The sequence below is a fragment of the Parasteatoda tepidariorum genome, chromosome 1, assembly GCF_043381705.1.
Source record: "Parasteatoda tepidariorum isolate YZ-2023 chromosome 1, CAS_Ptep_4.0, whole genome shotgun sequence".
Taxonomy (NCBI): Eukaryota; Metazoa; Arthropoda; class Arachnida; order Araneae; family Theridiidae; genus Parasteatoda; species Parasteatoda tepidariorum.
The window spans coordinates 2,401,716-2,421,001 of NC_092204.1; the positions used below are offsets into that span (position 1 = coordinate 2,401,716).

At 27.9% G+C, this 19,286-nt stretch overlaps 1 protein-coding gene across 1 annotated transcript in view; it reads right to left on the reverse strand.

The window, feature by feature from the left end:
• Window positions 1-19,286, reverse strand: part of LOC107450126 (ubiquitinyl hydrolase 1 puf) — a 172,789-nt gene that overhangs the window by 149,936 nt on the left and 3,567 nt on the right. The window contains exons 2-7 of the mRNA XM_071186397.1: window positions 18,565-18,655; window positions 15,870-16,269; window positions 12,372-12,521; window positions 9,041-9,108; window positions 5,478-5,670; window positions 2,747-2,896 (exon numbers count right to left, since the gene is read on the reverse strand). Coding sequence (XP_071042498.1) covers window positions 2,747-2,896; window positions 5,478-5,670; window positions 9,041-9,108; window positions 12,372-12,521; window positions 15,870-16,269; window positions 18,565-18,655 — 1,052 coding nt within the window. The remainder of the gene's footprint in view (window positions 1-2,746; window positions 2,897-5,477; window positions 5,671-9,040; window positions 9,109-12,371; window positions 12,522-15,869; window positions 16,270-18,564; window positions 18,656-19,286) is intronic.

Consider the following 19,286-nt stretch of genomic DNA (forward strand, 5'->3'; position numbering starts at 1 on the left):
TTTGATGTCTTTTAAATGTTTTGTATATTTGTTTCAGTAAAGGTGATTTTATTACAAAGTTTTTCATGAATGTTATTATGGTAGATATTTATTTAATGTGGTAATTATTATTATTATTATTCTTTATGCTTGAATTTTCATTAGGGGCCTCGGGGCACTGTTAGTTTTGGCTTTGCCACTAACAACAGAAAGGCTCCTGTGTGTTTACAGACAGTGTGTCCCCTGATGAAGTGCTGCTCTGTAGACACACAACTTTATTTAATTTTCTTTTAATTATATTTATATATTTTTTTGAGTAAATTTATATTATTACTTGTTTATAAGATTTGAATTTGGTTTTAGCTGCCTTGTGCGCTGTTCCAATTTGAATTTGAATTAATGTAGTTATGTTTATTTTGGTTACCTCCTGTTTTATTTATTTCAATTAAGATTTGAATTTATGTTTGGATTTAAGATTCTAATAATCTCAAACTGAAAACACAATGAATATGCTGCTTAAAACATTTTTGTACAAAAGCAATTTAAGAAATTAAGTAATTGTTCACCCTCACTTTATTTCAAAATTCTATGATTGCTGATTATGACAGATCTCTTTTAAAGTACCGTATTTTTCAACAAAAGCGCCGCACATCGATAAAAATGAAATTTTTTTAAAAAAAATTATAATAAGCACCGCTCCGGCGCTAGACTGCGCATATAAGCATCCTTATAAAAAAGACCTTTATATTACCAATTAGAACATCTGTATAATAAGAAATTAAATATTTTTATACATTTCATTAAGTAAAGTTTTAATTTCTAAATTATAATAACAAATTTCTTTTTCAGCATAAAAAAACAACAAAAAAAGTTCTCTTTCAGCAACAAAAAAACACTAAAACGATATAAAATAAAGTTGTTCGTACCAGTTGGCACCACGCCAAAAAAAACAAAAAAAAACAGAACAGCAAAAAAATATTTATATGCTCAGTAGCTGAATTAACGCTGAACTGATTACAGAAATCCGTAAAACAAGTAGACAAAAAAAAATCAGCTATATTCTTTTTATTTGGAATTTTATTTTGAAGTAACTTATTTTATTTTTTCTTTTAAAAATAAAAAAGAAGCTTGAAGAAAAAAAAAAATCTGTGTCAAAGGAAACATCTGTTTCTAAAGCAGTTTAAAATAAAGTGAGAAGTAAAAACACCTGCATTTCCAATGAAAAAAATAAAGAAATGCAAGTTGGAAAAAACGGATCAATCAATCTTGACAGCTGTGCTTGTGCTTTACTGGTTTGTCCCCACATTTCCCTCCTCTGTTTGACCATAAATTGGCCACACCCAGTTGACATTGAAACTACCATTAGTTAATTTTTTTTTGTTAATAGTTAGCTTGTTTTTTTTTTCTTGTCATTAGTTGTTTGCTTGTTTTTTTTTATCGTTATTAGTTTGCTTGTTTTTTGTTGTTATTCATTGTTAGTTTCTTAGCATTAATTGTTACTTTTTCGTTTTAGTTCCTTGTTAGTAAATATAGTAATATTTGAATGTAATTGAATTATAGTAATATTTGGGCGCCATACTGGAATTTCCGAAAGAGATCCGAAGTGGGGCATTTCGCCAGTCCCGTGAGTGTCGGATTTAGGGTCCTATTAGGTACTTCCATTTCTGTTCGCTCCAATTACAATTGCCAAGGCGCTAAGTACATTTCCAGCTTGTGATTTTTCTATAAGCTGGGGGTACAAGATACATACCTTTTAAATTTTCTCCTTAATGCGATGTTTTTTTAAAAATTATTATTTCGTTAATTTATTTTCTTACAGGCTGCTGCTGAAAGTTTGCTAAGAATTGGCAATGTTCTGCAGCACATCGCAATATGGGCGAATATTTCGTCGACTTCATTATAAATTTTTTTTTAACAGTCTTTCTCTGAGAAAATTATTTAATCTTAAATCATTTCCTTGACAAATTTTTTTTGCTACTAAAAATATTTCGTCGGAAGCGCCGCATGTAGGAAAAAAACAAAAAATTTTTAGATAGCGCCGCGGCGCTTTCACTGAAAAATACGGTAATAGGAAAAAAATATCGGTAATTAATAACAACAAAACTTTCTCCCACAAAACTTTTTACTCATTTGCAGAAATTAATAAATAAATGCATGACCCCCGATTTCATCACCATAAAAATTTAATAACGTAAAATTGAGATTTTTTTTCTTCACAAAATGAAAAGGGGAATCTTACTAATAAGGCTAAGTCTGAATCATGTATACAATTGGAGGACAATCCGTTAATTAGAATTATCAAATCACCATATTCATGATCATCATTATATAAAATATAATGGGTCAAAAAAATAAATAAATCTTTCGATACCATACAAGAATTCTTTTAAGATTCGCATTGGTATTCATAAAAAGCAAAAACTAGGCACACACAAATATAAAAAAAGAAAAGGCAAAAATCAGGGCAAAATATTCCTTAGAAATTCTTAAAAAAATTATTTTATTCATCATTTGAAATAAATATCAAATAAAATTTTTTACAAATCTTTAAAGATTTTAAATTCTAGAAAATTAAATAAAAAATCTAAAATAAATGTTGGTACAAACAATATTTGAAACACAAATTTTATATTATTCATTATAGTGAAAAATACATGATTTTTTTAAATTTAGTCTACTGAAGTTTTAGTAATTTTTAAAAATCTTTTGAATCAAATAAAAGTAAATGTTAAAATGAATTAAAAAATATGATCCCAAGACAACTCACCTCAACATGAAGATTTGGACCAAATATACATTCAATAATTTTATTTTCTATAAGCCAGTTAGCTAAAGAACTTCCAATATTTTCAGCATCACTTAAGCTTTCATTTTGACAAAGTTCATTAAACATGTTGATATGGTTCTGTAAAAAAGACTATAATTAGAAAATATAAAAAGTTTTTATAAATTAGTAACGAAAAAATAGCTTAATATTAGAAGCATTTATAAAATTCTTTAACAAAAATATTGGTTATTTTACTTTTTTCGAGAGATGTCTAAAAATTCCAGACAGTCTAAACACATACAAAAAAAACAAAGAATTATGAAAAATTTAGCATAAAAGAAAAAAGGTGTAACACTACTTTCTATTTCATAACATATCGGCCCCTATAAACCTTGAATTCTTGCAGACCCTTGCTTGCAGGTATCCTGAATTCTCTGAACCCCCAATGAAGTGTACAACAGTTTTCATAAAAACAGGGATGATTGTTAGCCCAACCCAAATATCCGTAAAATTTTCTTGAGTAAAATCAATAATGACGCATTTCAAAAAAATTTATGTATTTATAAATTTAAATCATTGATATTTTCAAAACATGAAATTTTAAATAAATTATATGCAGCATTATTTAAATGAAAAATTATGTTTAAGTTTACTTTCATCTCTAATCACATTTACTATTCTACCAGAAAAAATATTTACAAATGAAAGAAATGCCAAGTATAAATTCTAGTTCTAATACTTTTAAATAAAATATACAAGAATTTCTATACATAAATGTGATCGATGGTTTCTTGAAACTTTAACAAAAAATCTGGACTTTTTCTGGAGCACAATCATCTCCATTTAACTTTGTATAACTTAATTAAAAATCTTCAATTACTTTTAATATTTTTTTGGAGGAATAATTCTAGGGCCCTCTCCACTTGTTCTAAAACTTTTATAAAGTGTGCAACAGTTTTCATAAAAAAAAAATGCACAAAAATGCTGAATTTCTATTTTCTGTATAACTTAATTAAAATTCCTCAAATACTTTCAATTTTTTATTTTCTAGGAATAATTCTTGGGCCCTCTCCACTTGTTCTAAAACTTTTTGATTTCATGAATATTAAAAAAAAAAAAAAAATACTGTTAGGGACATCACTTATACAAATGTCATAGATGGAAATTAGTTTACATAGTTAATGAATTATTTTTTTTAAAAAAAGTTTTTTAATTCTTATTCAAAAGATTATAAAAATTTCAAAAACATTCAAGTTTCAAAGATTGAAACTTTTAATATTTCTGAAAAACACAAATTCATTTGTTGCGGATGAAGCATTTAGTGTAACGGATGTAAACTCCATGAATTTTGAATTAGGGATTAGTTTTCACAAAATGGAAACCATATGTAAAAGATTACAAAAAGAAAGTGAATTATAACTAAGAACAAATTATTTTATGAACTGTAATGCCTGGTTTAGCCGAAAGAGGGAGCTAGGGAAAACTTCACCCACGATCCTCTCGGGTTTTTCTCTAGAACGTTTTGTTTTTTTGAAGATGTAGTAAAAAGCAATGTTTGTCTTTTATTAGTGTTGTGTTTATATTTTTTATATTAATTAAAATGTTTAAAATAACATACTGAGCTAGCGTGGTTTATTATAGAACAAATTTGATAAGGAAGAGAAAAATGTATTAACACAGTTTTGAGTAAAACAAATACTTCTTATACACTTCTTTTAACAAAGAAATGTCTAGTAAGTACTTCGTTTTTCGATCTTGCTTGCGATTAAATAAGTAATAAATATTCATCATAATCATTAATGGCTCGGCAGCCCAGGGTGGGTCTTGGGATTCTCAAAAAATTTTTTTACATGAGAACCTTTTTTCTGCTAACATTTTCCAGTAATAAATATTACTCACTGTTAAATTTAGGACTGTTTCAAAGAATAATATATCCCATAAATATCACAATTTTTACAATAATAATAAAATAATAGTAAATAGTTTTCTTTCTTTAAAGTCAAAATCTTATAGTTTGTAAAAAATTTTAGAACAAAAAATTTTGTTAACTTATATAGTCTTTAATTTTTTACTAAAGATAAAACTATGTACTTCCTGTCACTCTGAAGCTTTTCTGTTGCCAGACTTGAATATTTAATCAACATCATGGGTAGAATCAGTGGTATTATAGTCGGTTCTAACATCAAATACTTATTACAGTCAACTATATGCTCTAATGAGGTGAAAGGGTAGGTTGGATAACAAAATCAGGGTGGCCACTCAAATCAGGTTTCAGATTTCCCTGATTTATCCAGATATAAATCTTAAAATTTTCAAATCAGTCAGTAATTTTTTCTCATTAAGTGTAGGATGGGTACCAGAAAAATGTCAATATTATTAAGTATTTTACTAAAAATGTTAGTTTTTAATATATTATCTTAAAAAAACAGTTAGAATATATATATCCTAATTATACTATTACTGTGGTTGAATGAATTGCGAAAACATTGAATGGAGCGAGAAAGGAACACTTTTTGCACAGTTCGTGGCAAAAACCGACATAATAATAAAATAATTTGGAAAAGGGAACATTAAGGAAATTTTAAAAATACCCAATGAAAAATGCACCTTTAAGGGGCTTTTAAAAAACTTTAAAAAATGCGCCTTTAAGTATTTTTTAAAGACGCTACGCACTCCGTTATCTTAAAATGTGTTTTTATATAGGGAGAAGAGTTAGAAACAGAATACATACATTAATTTGAGCAATCCCAGCAAGTCTCATGGTCAAAGTGCAGCAGTTAAAATACTTGAAAGCAAGGTCCATGCCTTCCTTGTCAAAAGAAGTATGGTTATCCAGAGGATCCTTCACTGTAGCCCACATAAATTCAAATAAATTACGTTTGCCAGCTGCTCTTAAATGACTATCTTTGATTTGACATAAATATCTGTAAAAATAATAGTGTGAAAAGTATTTTTACATATTGGGCAGCAAAGGCAATAATCATAGTAAGATAAAAACATAAAATATCTGGGCACACAATTCAAAAGTATCTGCAAGCTCATAATATTTTTGATAATAGAATATAGTGTTTTCATTACAGAAAAAAAAATGGGAGAGAATTTCTCACCCTTTCTCAAAAACAGGGTGAGATTTCAAAAAGTTAAGTGAGATTTCTAAAAATTAAAAAAACCCGAATAGACTTTTAAAAAAAATATTTGTTTAGTTACAATAAATTTTTAACATCTTCTGATTTCTAAACCATTGAACATTGAATATTTTTGCTGCATTATCATATGGAAAATGTTCTGTATCTACTTCTTCATTAGCTTTTCTCATTAGGTTTGCTCAAATGCTTACCAATCGATCTGTTACGATATTTTGTTTTAATTCGGTTTGGGGGCTAAATAACCTTGCAACAGATGCTGAACTATTCGGAATCACTAATTAAATTTGTAGCATTGTGCACACACTTTCCTGTCCTCTACATATGCCAGCATAGGTTCTTCACTTATTTCTGTTATGGAATAGTGAAGTTCGTTGAAGTTATTTCCATGTTCATACTCTTTGTCAGGTCTTCCAGATTAGTTTTCACAGACTTAAACTTTTACAAATTGCTCTAAATTGTCGATGAGGGAGTTTGGTAATTCATTAACAGCGAAAACTAGAGATAACTTTAAACAACTTACTATAAAGAACTCACTTTTTTTCTCAACACTTGCCGTAGCTGTTTTCATGTCTTTTTCAAAATAGCGGAAGACTAAATTTTTTCCAAAATTTGAGAGATTCGTGCATTTTAAAATTGATAAATTCAGTGCGCGAACGTCTCGCGTTAATCATTTTTTAATGCGGGAAAAGAAAAAAATATGCGAGATTCTCGCGTTCTCGCGCTGTAGTGAAAACACTGGAATAATTTTAATAAATGTATGTAAACAGTTAACTATTTCATATTTTTATTTATTTATATTTATACATAAAATATATACATTTATACATGCAAATTAATATTAGTAGTTATACATAGAACTACATTCATATAAAGTAATTATCATAATAAGTAATATTAGTAATTTTGCTCCAAACGAAAAAACATTAAAAGATTTCCAAATGTCACTCAAATTGTCTATTTTTGTTGTAAAGCGATAGTCAAGTTGAGTAGTACAAAATTGTAATATCGACTGCTAATGGTTGCAGGCTTGACTGCTAATCCTTGGACTAAAGTGGCAATTACATCTTTGGAAAAAGCATGCATACAACTGAACGCAGACTTTCTTCTACCTTGCATAAATCAGTGTCATATTCCCTTCCGCTGCAAACTTTCTTTTGAGTATGCGGATACTTTTTTTTTAATATTACAATTAATAGTAAAAAAGTATTTGCAAAATTGGGGAATCACCACCAATATATCCATGCACGTCACGTCTATATCTAACCATGGCAGTAATAAAACTCAGAGAATAGTAAAATAACATTAACATATAGAAAAAGAAATTTCTTTTAATTTGACAACATACAATTATAGTAGTTGACCAAAGATATTAGAGAGAAACACTGTGAACAGCTCGGAAACGTATCTTTTAAACGTTATCTTTAAAATAATTTTTAGTAACCACAGTATAAATAAATACAAATGTGTGCTAACAACAGATTGTAGTGAAAAACAAGGACTTTTTTCAGAGGAAAAAAAGATATTTTATGAGGTATATTTTTTTTATGCTGTTTAGCTTGAAATAGTAAAAACTGGGCAATCCTGATCGTGGCAGCAAAAAAAAATTCTGTTTTAGCCTTGTAAATTATTATACTCTCTATTGATTATGTTATCATTCACTCAAAAAACTTCAGAAAATTCTGTGAAATTCACTGAAAAATCACATGTCTTGCATATAGTTTTTTAGATCCAGAAGGATGATAAGAAAAACCTGAAATACAATCATCCCTGAATTAAGACAAAAAAAATTTATAGACAATATTGCTTTAAACATTACAGTAGGATTGCATTAAAATTTTAAAGAAAAAGTACATTTATGTGCATTCAAAGAGGGTTATCTAATCTTCGCAATGTCTATGTACAAAACAATGTGAAAAACATAAATGAAAATTTATATATTTATTTCGCTTACTTGGCACCGAAAATGCAAGTATTTCGTAATCTAAATTGGAAACATTACAGTTATCTACAATAATAATTCATTTCGATAGATTGTCTTAAGTAATACTTTAAGTATTGTTAAATAACTAGTTATACATTAGCTATTTCTTTAAATTCATTTTGTGATAGTTTAAGTAGAGTTAAAAATTTAATTACATGTTAAGTATTTATTTAGAATAATTAGGTATTTTTATAGAAATAAAAACTTTGCTATGAAGTAATTATTTAGAATCATTTTTTATCTTCCATAAAAAATTACAGTAGAAATTTTTTAAACATAATAACTGCAAACTGACATACCAATTATTGATGGAGCTTGCCTTTTTTGAGCAGTAGCATATTTATACAGGGTGCGTAGCCAAATCTTTCAACAGAAAGTAAGCACCTTTTAAGTGCTTTTAAAGCACCCAAAGAATATTTTTAAGTATTACATACATTAACAAAATACAAAATGAGTTTCAAAGATTTTACATGATCATGATATAATAACTAGTTTCAGACGAAGAACTATTTTTTGATTATATTAGCCATTATAAAATGATCAAGAGATTTTTTGGTTCAATATCAGAGGGTGGAAAAAGCCTGAAATTGAGAATATCTTGCAAAATGCAGCAGAGTTGCACATGAGAGTGCAATAATCTCACCTAACCCAACTTAGTAGATGCACAAGCGGACTTGCAAGTATTTCATCAAACATGTAAAATGATCGGCGCTTTCATACGCTAACGACCGACCGTATGCTGAAATGGATTGTGGCTGAATGAATGGTGAAAACGTTTAATAGTAGTACAATGTGAAAAGCACGATTTTGCATAACACTTGCCGAAAATCGACATGGCAAAGAAAAAAAAAATCTCCTTTTGGAAAAGGAGGAAATTACACTTTTTAAAAATAGTCACTGAAAAAAGCACCTTTAAGGGCTTTTAAAAAACGAATATCAAAAACAAGATTTTTAATAGACAGATTTTTAATTATTAAAAAATTCAATACTCAGAGAATTTCGGCGATATCACAGTTAAAACTGTAACCAAAGTACTTCCACCCAGGCAACAGCTAACTGGGATTAACATTAAAAAATTTTAACATTGTAAAATATTATATTACTCATAACAGAATAAGATAAATAAATAAACATCTGGAACATAGACAATTAAAATATATATATTACCGTATCACTCCTGAACGAGCTAGCATTAGAGGTTGCATTATGGTGCCTATGTTCATCCACAGCTTTAACTATAAGAAAGAGACAAATCAAATTATTGGTCTATTATGAAAAATAAAACATTTTCCTATTGGAATGTTCTTTAAATCCAAATTTTAATAACATCTCATCTAAAAGTTTTTACTCAATGACAGTGAAAATGAGCTTGGTAAAAAGTTTCTGAAACAATGCTGGCATTTCAATAAGAGTCTATTATTGATTGCACTAGAAAACATTTAAGCTGAAAAATTTCATACGTAAATAGATCTTTTTAATGTTATTTCTAACAACATTGTGGTGTGCAATCACAACAAACATCATTGTAATGTTGTGATATCACAAAATTTAACAGTTAAAAAATAAGTTTTCCTAAAGTAAGAGATGCGCACTCTTTGAAAGTGAGGAACACATTTTTCTATCACAGTTACTTTTGTTTCAAACATAACTTCAGGGCGCAAAGCTAAATCTTTTAACAAAAAATAAGCACCTCTTTTATGTACTTTTCAAGCACTGACTAAACATTTTTAAGCACTATACACATTAACAAAATGCAAAATAATTTTCAAAGACTTTATATGATAATAATAAAATAATTAGTTCCTGACAAGGAACTTTTTTCTTGATTATATTAGCCATTATAAAATGATCAAGAGTTTTTTTTGGTTCGATATCAAAGGGTGGAAAATGAAGCCTGAAATTGACAATATCTTGCAAAATGCAGCAGAGTGGCACATGAGAGTGCAATAATCTCAATTAACCCAGCTCAATAGATTCACATGCGGACTTCAAAGTATTTCACCAAACATGCAAAATGATTGGAGTTTTCATATGCTATGGACCGACGGTATGCCGAAATGGATTGAAGTTGAATGAATGGTGAAAACTTTGAATAGATCAATATGAAAAGCACGCTTTTGCATATTACAGGGGCAATTGTGAGCCCAAGTCAAAATTCCGAAAAATTTCTTGAGTTAAAAAAAAAAGAAAAAAACAGTTTAAATTGAAAAAAATTTAAACAAGGTTTTTTTTCCTTTTTCTCAATATTTCTTAGTTTACTTAAAATATATTTAAAATTTTACACATACCTATGATGACCTGGAGAATTAATTAAAATTTATAAATATGTCTTTCTTTCTTAAGTTAACCTGATTATAATAACTATTTACTTATAAAAAATGAATATTAATCATGAATATAAGCTTATAAAGTATCTCTCTGGCTCTCCCTTACAAACAAATAAAATAAACTGTGTTTTTAAGCTCCACCTTTGAAAATTTGATTTCCAGAAACTTCTGTGATCAATGATTTTTTTAAATCAATGATTTTTTTGATCAATGATTTTTCGATCTCCGAAAATTTCCGGATAACTGTTAGCGAAAAATCCAGAAATCCGGATTCTTTCCGGAGCACAATCGGCCCTGATATTACGCAGTGAAAATCTTCATGGGGAAAAAATATAATTTTCGAAAATGTAATATTAAGCACTTCTTAAAAACTCCCAATATAAAAAAAGCACCTTTAAGGACTTTTAAAAAACAAAAATAAGCACCTTAAAGCACTTTCTACACACCATGAACTTAGCATCTAATTTAAATAAAGGCTCTGATAAATTAATACACCATATAATAAGAGAATAATAATACTAATACTTTCATAACAACTACTTTTTCAGCAAAGTAGCACTACTTTTTTAGCAATGTAACAAAATAATCTACAGATTTAAATTAAAGGTTAAATAATAAAAAACTAATAATAAAAAATTTAGCTGCAATGAAAAACAAGTACAAGGTACAATGTATAATTATTAATATTTTTTTTCTATCATTATTATTGTTTGGAGATCACTGCACTTAAATTATAATATAGATTTAACGAGAGCTGAAATTATAATGTTTGAACACGCTTCTTCTCGCCCCCCTCCAAACAAAAAAAGCTACATCATAATAAATGCATGATTATTGTCAGGTAATTATTTTGTTTGCTACTTGCTTTGATGATATGTACAAAATTCTGATAAATATAAAACATTTTCAAACATGAAACCTTTTAATAAATTTTATTTTAACCCACTGACGGTTCTGCACATCAAAAGTCGCATTTTAACCTGCAGTCTTCTCTGCATAGCAAAACCGGTTTTCCCATGTTAATGGATAGGGGAACTGTGTGTAGGGGAGAAACATTCTCCCAATTTTGCCCATTTCCTTAACCGCAAGTGGGTTAAGAGAGCTAGTGCAGAAAAAAATCACACTATAAAATATCACAGTTATCTTTCAGTAACTTCTGAGTTTAATCGTTAATTTTTATTAATTAATTTATAAATTTCAGAAATTGATAAATTATTTTTCCAAGGAGTATCCAAGGAGTCCAAAAATTTAAAGACATCAAAAATTAAAAAACTTCGTGCAAAAGATAACTAGACAGTTTTTTTAAAATTAAAAAGCAGTTATTATAAGAAACTCACAAAAATGTATAGTTTGCATATTGTTATAAATGTTGAAATAAATGTTGACTTTGTCAAACTTTATCAAGAAAAATAAATAAAGTTATCACTTTTACACATAAATACATTTTCCAGTTTCAAATATTTTAATATATCTTGTTTAAGTACAGATGTTAAAGATTAACATAAAAACCTACCAATCTTATATTTTTAAATTTCAATACATAAGAAAATCTAAGGCATTTTATACCCAAAAAAAAAGTCACAGTAAATTATTAATTAAATTTGCTTGTAACAAGTAAAATTAAATTATTTGCTGTTATTTTTTTCTTCTAACTCTTGCAATTCAATTTTTTTTCCTTTAAAGTTTTTCTTAAACTATTAGATTTTGACAGCTAAGTCATACAATTCAGTTTCCCTGTTTGGACAGCAAAAATTCATCAGCGTACTTAGTAAGTTCATCTATGCAACACAATAATTTAAGGAGTTTCTAAGGACTAATTTAGAAATCTAAGTAGTTCCTAGTACTCCTTGGAGACTTTTTTATTTCCAAGGAGTTTCTAAGGAGTATAAGGAGTCTGTACGCACCCTGGGGGTTGTAGTAGTTATCAACCACATCAACCGTCCACTATGAAAAGGTACTCCCTCATAGAATAGAGTTAACATGTCTTATATACTAGTGAATTGGTATTGTATTTTTGTAGTGGTAGATACACTACACAGATAAAATCATTGCATTAAGTCTGCATTCAGCTATAGTCAGCAGACAGATGATAAAATAAGCTAAAAATTCTAAAAAAAGAAAGAAAAAAGCTATAACTGAATCACCTGTGACACTTTAACAAGAATACTTACATTAGCAACAAGGGTTGATAGTGCATGTGCTAAGCTCAAAGGGAGAATTTCTGGATCAGTACCTTCAAAGGAAGCAACAAGCAACTTTAAACCCCCTTTATCACTAAAGAAACACACATTTCGAAACAAGTAGACAGGAATTTCCATTTCCTAAAAGCAAAACATCATTAATAAGAGATAATGGCGATAGGAAAAAATTTTTGGAAATATCAAATTCTTTTTAAATCAGAAAAAAAAATTAATTCCAAGGTAATAGGATGATATATACTACATTAAGTTCAGCACTTATATTTTCAAAACAAAAATTAACTTTAAGACATGAAACAACCAAAGAGAAAAACATTAAAATAATGTAAATGGCAAAGCTGCCAACATAGATAGGAAAAATTCCAATAGATTTTAGAAATACAAATATCATGGTAATTGTTGCATAATAAACTAAATATTTATCATATAGGGAATTTCAGGGATTTTTATAGTCATCAAAACAGAAAAACTGCAATATTTTCCAGTTATGATAGGCATTAAACATAACTTGAAATGTTATGTATTGTGTTTACTCATAATTTCGAATATTAATACGCATTTAATTCATCAAAGATAATTATAAGAATTTTTTTAAATTTAAAAAGAGAGTTCTGAATAAAAATAAACTGAACATTTTAGAAGAAAAAAAGTTTTGAACTGATTTATATAAATGAGGTTTACTTCATTATGTATTAGCAATACTTATTTAAATATTTAAGCAAGCAATAACCTGTACAAAAATTCTATTTCAATAGGGATTTTTTTAAGAAACTTACTCAATCTAGGGAATTTTCTAAAATATACAAAAACTATGACAATTTTAAATAAATCAGTAGACTAGGAGAAACTGACAAAATCTAGTAGAGTTGGCAGCTATGCTCTTTGTATTGAAAATTAAAAGTGGGGAGAATAACACGCACTACAATAAGTTTAACATTTTACTTATATTTTCGAAACAAAAATTAACTTTAAGGCAGAAAACAATCACAGAGAAAAAGATTAAAATATGTAAATAAGATTCCAAATTGAAAAACAATTTTTAAAAACAAGAAGAAACTACAGCTTCAGAAAAATTTCAAATCCTGCATATACTATAACTTTTATTAAGCTATGTTTATTCATTTCCAGCTTATTCACATATTAATCATTTCCTTTTTTAAAGCATTCGTTCTTCTATTTTGAAAGAAAAAGTTTAAACAAAATTTAAAAATCCGGCTGTAATTTTACCCAAAAGAAGCAAACTAAAGAGTAAGATCTATGAATTTAAATCTTGTTACAGACATTTTGACTTCGATAATTAGTAAAATCACTGGATGTTTAGTTAAATATTTCCACAAAAAATAAGCACATTTTAAGAATTCAAAAAATATTTTTAAGCACTATTTATAATAACAAAATGCAAAATGATTTTCAAAGACTTTACATGAGCATGATAAAATAACCACTTTCTGACAAAGAACTCTTTTTCTTGATTATATTAGCAATCATAAAAAGATCAAGAGATTATTCGGCGCGATATCAGAAGGTGTAAAATGAGCACTGGAATTAAGAATATCTTACAAAATGCAGCAGAGTTGCACGAATCTCTCCGAATTCAGCTCTATAGACGCATATTTGAACTCGCAAGTATTTCATCAAATGATTGGTGTTTTCATACGCTATGCACCAGCAGAACACCAAAATAGACTATGGTTGAATGAATTGTGACAATGCTGAATATAGCAAACCACTATATTGCATAATATGCGACGAAAATTTCCAAAATGGGAAATACGGAAAAATGGAGCATCAATAAATTATAAATAATCTAAATTTTAAGTATTTTCACATTTTAATTTTAATTTGTTTTTAAATAAGTTATTTTTTAAATTATTTTGATTTTCTGCAGAGGGGATGGCACCCCTTCTTCGGCAGTCCGACGACCTGCATGAGAAGTCGAGCACTTAACGGTAGAACAGTTTAGCGAGGACCAATACCGCACACCTTCGGTCTCCACTGGTCACCCACCCGCACATTGATCATAGCCTGTGATGCTTGACTTTGGCGATCTGCTTAACGATCAGTTCACTGCGGGACTCTGGGAGAGCAATTTAATGTAATTTTGAATTTTGTAATTGAAAATCTTGTCTTTGAAACATTATAAAAATTAAACAAATCAAAGGTTGTTTTCGTTTAAATTATTTACCAATGTTACGAACTTCAAATTGCAAGTTTCATACTTTAAAGTTAATGCAATAAATCCATATAAATATATTTTATAATCATATGTTTGTATAAATACATTGAATTGTAAGATTTAAATGAAAAAACTAAAATTTAAAATTAAATGACTGTAAATATATAGTAAGACATTAAAATTTTTCAGGCAATTAAGCCACATTGTATGTTTGGGTATGTGACATATTTCAGAAAAATTGATTTTCTTTTTTTTGACTGTTTAATTTTGTTCTTCATATTATTATAAAAGTTAGAAAATAGTTTTTTATTACAAAAATAAAATTTTGAATGTAATAACTTCTGTATTTATAATTTTTATATACACATAAAAAGTAATGGATTACACACACATCTTATTCAACTAGAGCAAATTTAATGAAATTATGAAGCAAAATATAATATAATATAAAAACACAATAATATGATGCTCAATACATTAATTTTACAAATCTTTTACAGTATAGTATATCCCAAACCCCCACCCACAATTCCCTCCCTCGACTGAAGTCGTAATCGGTGAAAAACTAGGACCACTAATGCCATCTATTAGGAAAATAGTTAATTAAGTATCCTAAAGTAGAAATGAACTCAGCTCGGGCTTTACAAAAAAGAAACGTTATTTTTCTCCTGCCTGAAGTCAAGTGGGGCAGCACAAATAATGCACGTGGTAGTTGCCCGAACTGGCCGAGCAGTTGCCGTTAAAAATAAATACTAAAATGAGCAGAAAGGGATACAAAATGCCTGATCTTTTCCTCTATTTAAAAGAAAGAACAGCCTCCTGTTCTACAAAAAAAAAATGGCACTTACTCCCTTGAAATGGAAGGGAAATGTAACAAAAATAATCTTTTATTATTAATGAATACTAATAAAAGATTTAAAACATCCTCCAGTTAAATCAAAAATCTGAAGAAAAAAAAACATTTTACCAGCTATCAACATGGGAAACATAAACTTTGTTGGAAAAACATCAAAATTCTATTTGAAAAAATATTTAGCAAATATAATCTTATATAGTATTCTTGTAGTGGTAGACACACCATAAACTTCTTTCATAAAATATTACATTTGGTATATATGCTCAGTTGGAGAATCAAGGTGAGACATTAACAACCAAACTCAAATCAACAATTATAAAACATGAAACAAATCACAATATTTCAAAATTAGACTTATATAATGAATAAAAATTGTTTCAGTCAAAACATCAATTTAAACTATTTAAAAGAGATAAAATATATATATATCTATACTTACATCCAATTTTGATTGCATACTATGTTTAAAAGCAACATATAAAGGAAAATTAAGGAGAAAAACCTTAGAGAAAATGCAAATATATTTTTCTTTCTCTTCTAAACTCAGCACATCTTTCGTAGTAGAGTCTTTGTTTACTAACGCTTTCTTTGATTCTTTTTCCGTTTCCTGTAAGGAACTAAGTTTAACTTTTTCTTTTGAGTCTTTCTCATTATTTTTCCCATCAGACTTTTTATGTTCACTAGATATTGCGTCATTGGGGTGAGGTTCTGAATATTTCAAAGATTTAACATCTTTGACAATCTGTTGCAGTATTTCAATAATGTTCAAAATAAATCCTTGCACTACCGAATTGAATCTATCAAAGTTTTTAGGGTCCTTGAAACAACATGTGCATTGCCTGAAATAGGAAAAAAAAACTCTTTTAGCACACTCTGATAGATGATATATTGTTAGAATTTACAACCCAATGGCAGAATTTTCTCGAGCTATCTGCGACAAAACTCTCTATCACTGATATCTTTCTGTAAGATACTTTTTAATAATAACAGACATATATGTTACTAATTTAAAATAACAAAAAAAGTTATGTGTGTGTTAAGATAACAAAAATTTCTGTAAAATGTGATTACAAAAAAAAAACTATATATATTTTTATTTAATTGAACATGTAATATTCAGGGGTGATTGTGAGCCTAACTCAAAAATCCAGAAAATTTCTCGAGTAAAATCATTGATGACGCATTTCAAAAAATTAATATCATTATAAATTTAAATTATTGATATTTTCAAAACATGACATTCTAAATGAATTATATTCAACATAATTTAAATTAATAATTATGTATAAGTTTACTTTTATCTTTCATCACATTTATTATTCTATCAGAAAAAATATTTACAAATGAATGAGATGCCAAGCATAAATTTTAGTTCTAATATTTTTAAATAAAATATACAAGAATTTTTATACATAAATGTGATCAATGATTTCCGGAACCTTCCTGATCTCGTTTAGTGAAAAATCCGGATTTCCGGAGTACAATCATCTCTGAATATTCTAATATAGGTGATATTCTCGCATTTTGCTAAGGAGAGAACGCACAAATTATCTCCTTCTTCACATTTTGTAAATAATCATCACTATAAAAAACATAATCAAAAATCATGAAATCCGTAGTAGTACTAATTGCCGAAAAAAAGATTGACGACGAAATCATGCGAATCGGACTCCTCAAATACGTGTTTCATTTCGAGATTAGGTTGTTGTAATAAATCAGGGGTTTCCAACTTACATGAGACCGAAGGCCACAATTAAAAACACAAATCAAATGACGGGCTGCAAGTTTATCAAAATTTCATGTAGGACTCTTTTATGTTTGATGGAATATTAAATATTACTGTCAGATTTTTACCAAGTTGTACAAAACAAAAGTATTGACAAAAAGTATTGAATAAAAGTAAATTAAAATAAGAAATAGATTTTTAAAAATATTTAATTGCATATTAAAAAATTTAGGCTGCAAGAACTTTAACGTGCACCCATGTATTAAACAATTAATGTGCAACAGATTCATTTGCAATTGTTAAGATATAAAACTTTGAAAAGGTTGGTATTAAAACTTACATAGTAGCACACAAAATGTTCAAAGACAAAATTGAAGTTTGTCTGCTGCAACCAAAAGAGAACAGATATTTACATTTTAAAAATACAAATGTGTGTGTAAATATTTTCGTCCAAAATGAGTGGTTTCAAAAAGTTAAATCGGAGAATTTCTTCGAGAAAATTTCTGATACACACATGCTTAATTATATTCACAAAATACAAAAAAAAAAGAAAGAAAAGAAATTTAAAAAAAAGAGCAACATACACGATTATTTTTGTATCTGAATAAATATTTTCTTCGATGCAAAACCTGAGAAAAAAAATTTTTTTTGCACCATTGGTATCATAAATCTCACAGAAACGAAGAAATTAGGTTTTCATTAATGAGAAAAGTATTTTAAACCCATATAGATTTTTTATGAAAATTGTCGGCAAAAAAATGACAACTAATAAATTTTAGTTCGCAGGCCACAAAAAAAGGCAACGTGGGCTGGATGCGGTCCCGGGCAGCCAGTTGGAAACCACTGTAATAAATAATATCGTGTAAAAATATTGAATTTAAAAACTATGGAGAAATCAATAGCGATAACTATCAAAAATTCGATAAAATTATTGCTGTAAAAAGTAAATACTCAAATGCACGACTCGAATTTTCCATATTGTTTGAAATATATCAGGATATTTCAAATCCACAAGAAAATCAATATCTATAACTGCCAAAAATACAATCAAAACATTACACCGATTTACGATACTATCAACCTAAATTGAGCATGTCAAAAAAAATAATAAATATCTAAATGCATTATTAAAATATTACGTGTAAATTACTGTAGAAAAAAAAATTTATTTTTTGTTACCTCTCAAAAAAAAAAAAAAAAAAAAAAAAAAAAAAAAAAAAAAAAAAAAAAAAAAAAANAAAAAAAAAAAAAACTTTCTGCAAAAACTTCGTTACGACTATGTCACTGCAATTCTGTCACAGGAACCACACTTCTATTCATATTTCCAGAGAAATAAACTTTAATATTAAACCATTTCCTTCATCAAAAGTAACAAATGAGGAAGGCACAAAAAGATAAATGATGATACCTTTGAATCCAATTCTGAAGAAATGTACAGAAATGGTTCATTTCCTGTCTAGATAGGACTCGCAATTCTCCTTTTTTAACTTCATTTTCATCTGCAATATAAATATTAAATACATTAAATATATTACAAATTTTACACATAAAAGAATTTGCAACACATGTCAAACAATCAAGACGATAGAAATGCAGGGTTGGGTTTATGACATCAGAAACCTGTGGAAAAGTGTCAAAAAACCTAGAGCTAGTTTCTTTTTTGTCATTGGATTAGTCTGCCATTGGAGGGCCAGTTTCTTTTTTGTCATTTATAAAACATTAAATCTGTTACAATACTTGCATTATATAACGCTATAATTATGATTTATATTATTATAAAATATAGCCAAAATTATTGAAGCTGTGAATTATCCAAATTTTTTTACAAATTATAAACCCCTGTAGCAAAATTTTTTCGAGCTATCTGCAACGAAACTCTTTAGCACTAATATCTTTCTGCAAGATACTCTTAACAAATATCTGTGCTATAAATTTAAAATAACAAAAGCGCTATGTTTACAAAAAAAAAAACTATATCTTTTTTAATAAAGCAGTTAATAATTTTTTATTGTAATATTATGGGTGACATTCTCACATTTTGTAAATAATCATTACTATAACAAAGATAATAATGAAATTGGTAGTAGTAATTATCACAAAAACATTGACGACGAAACCACACGAATAGGG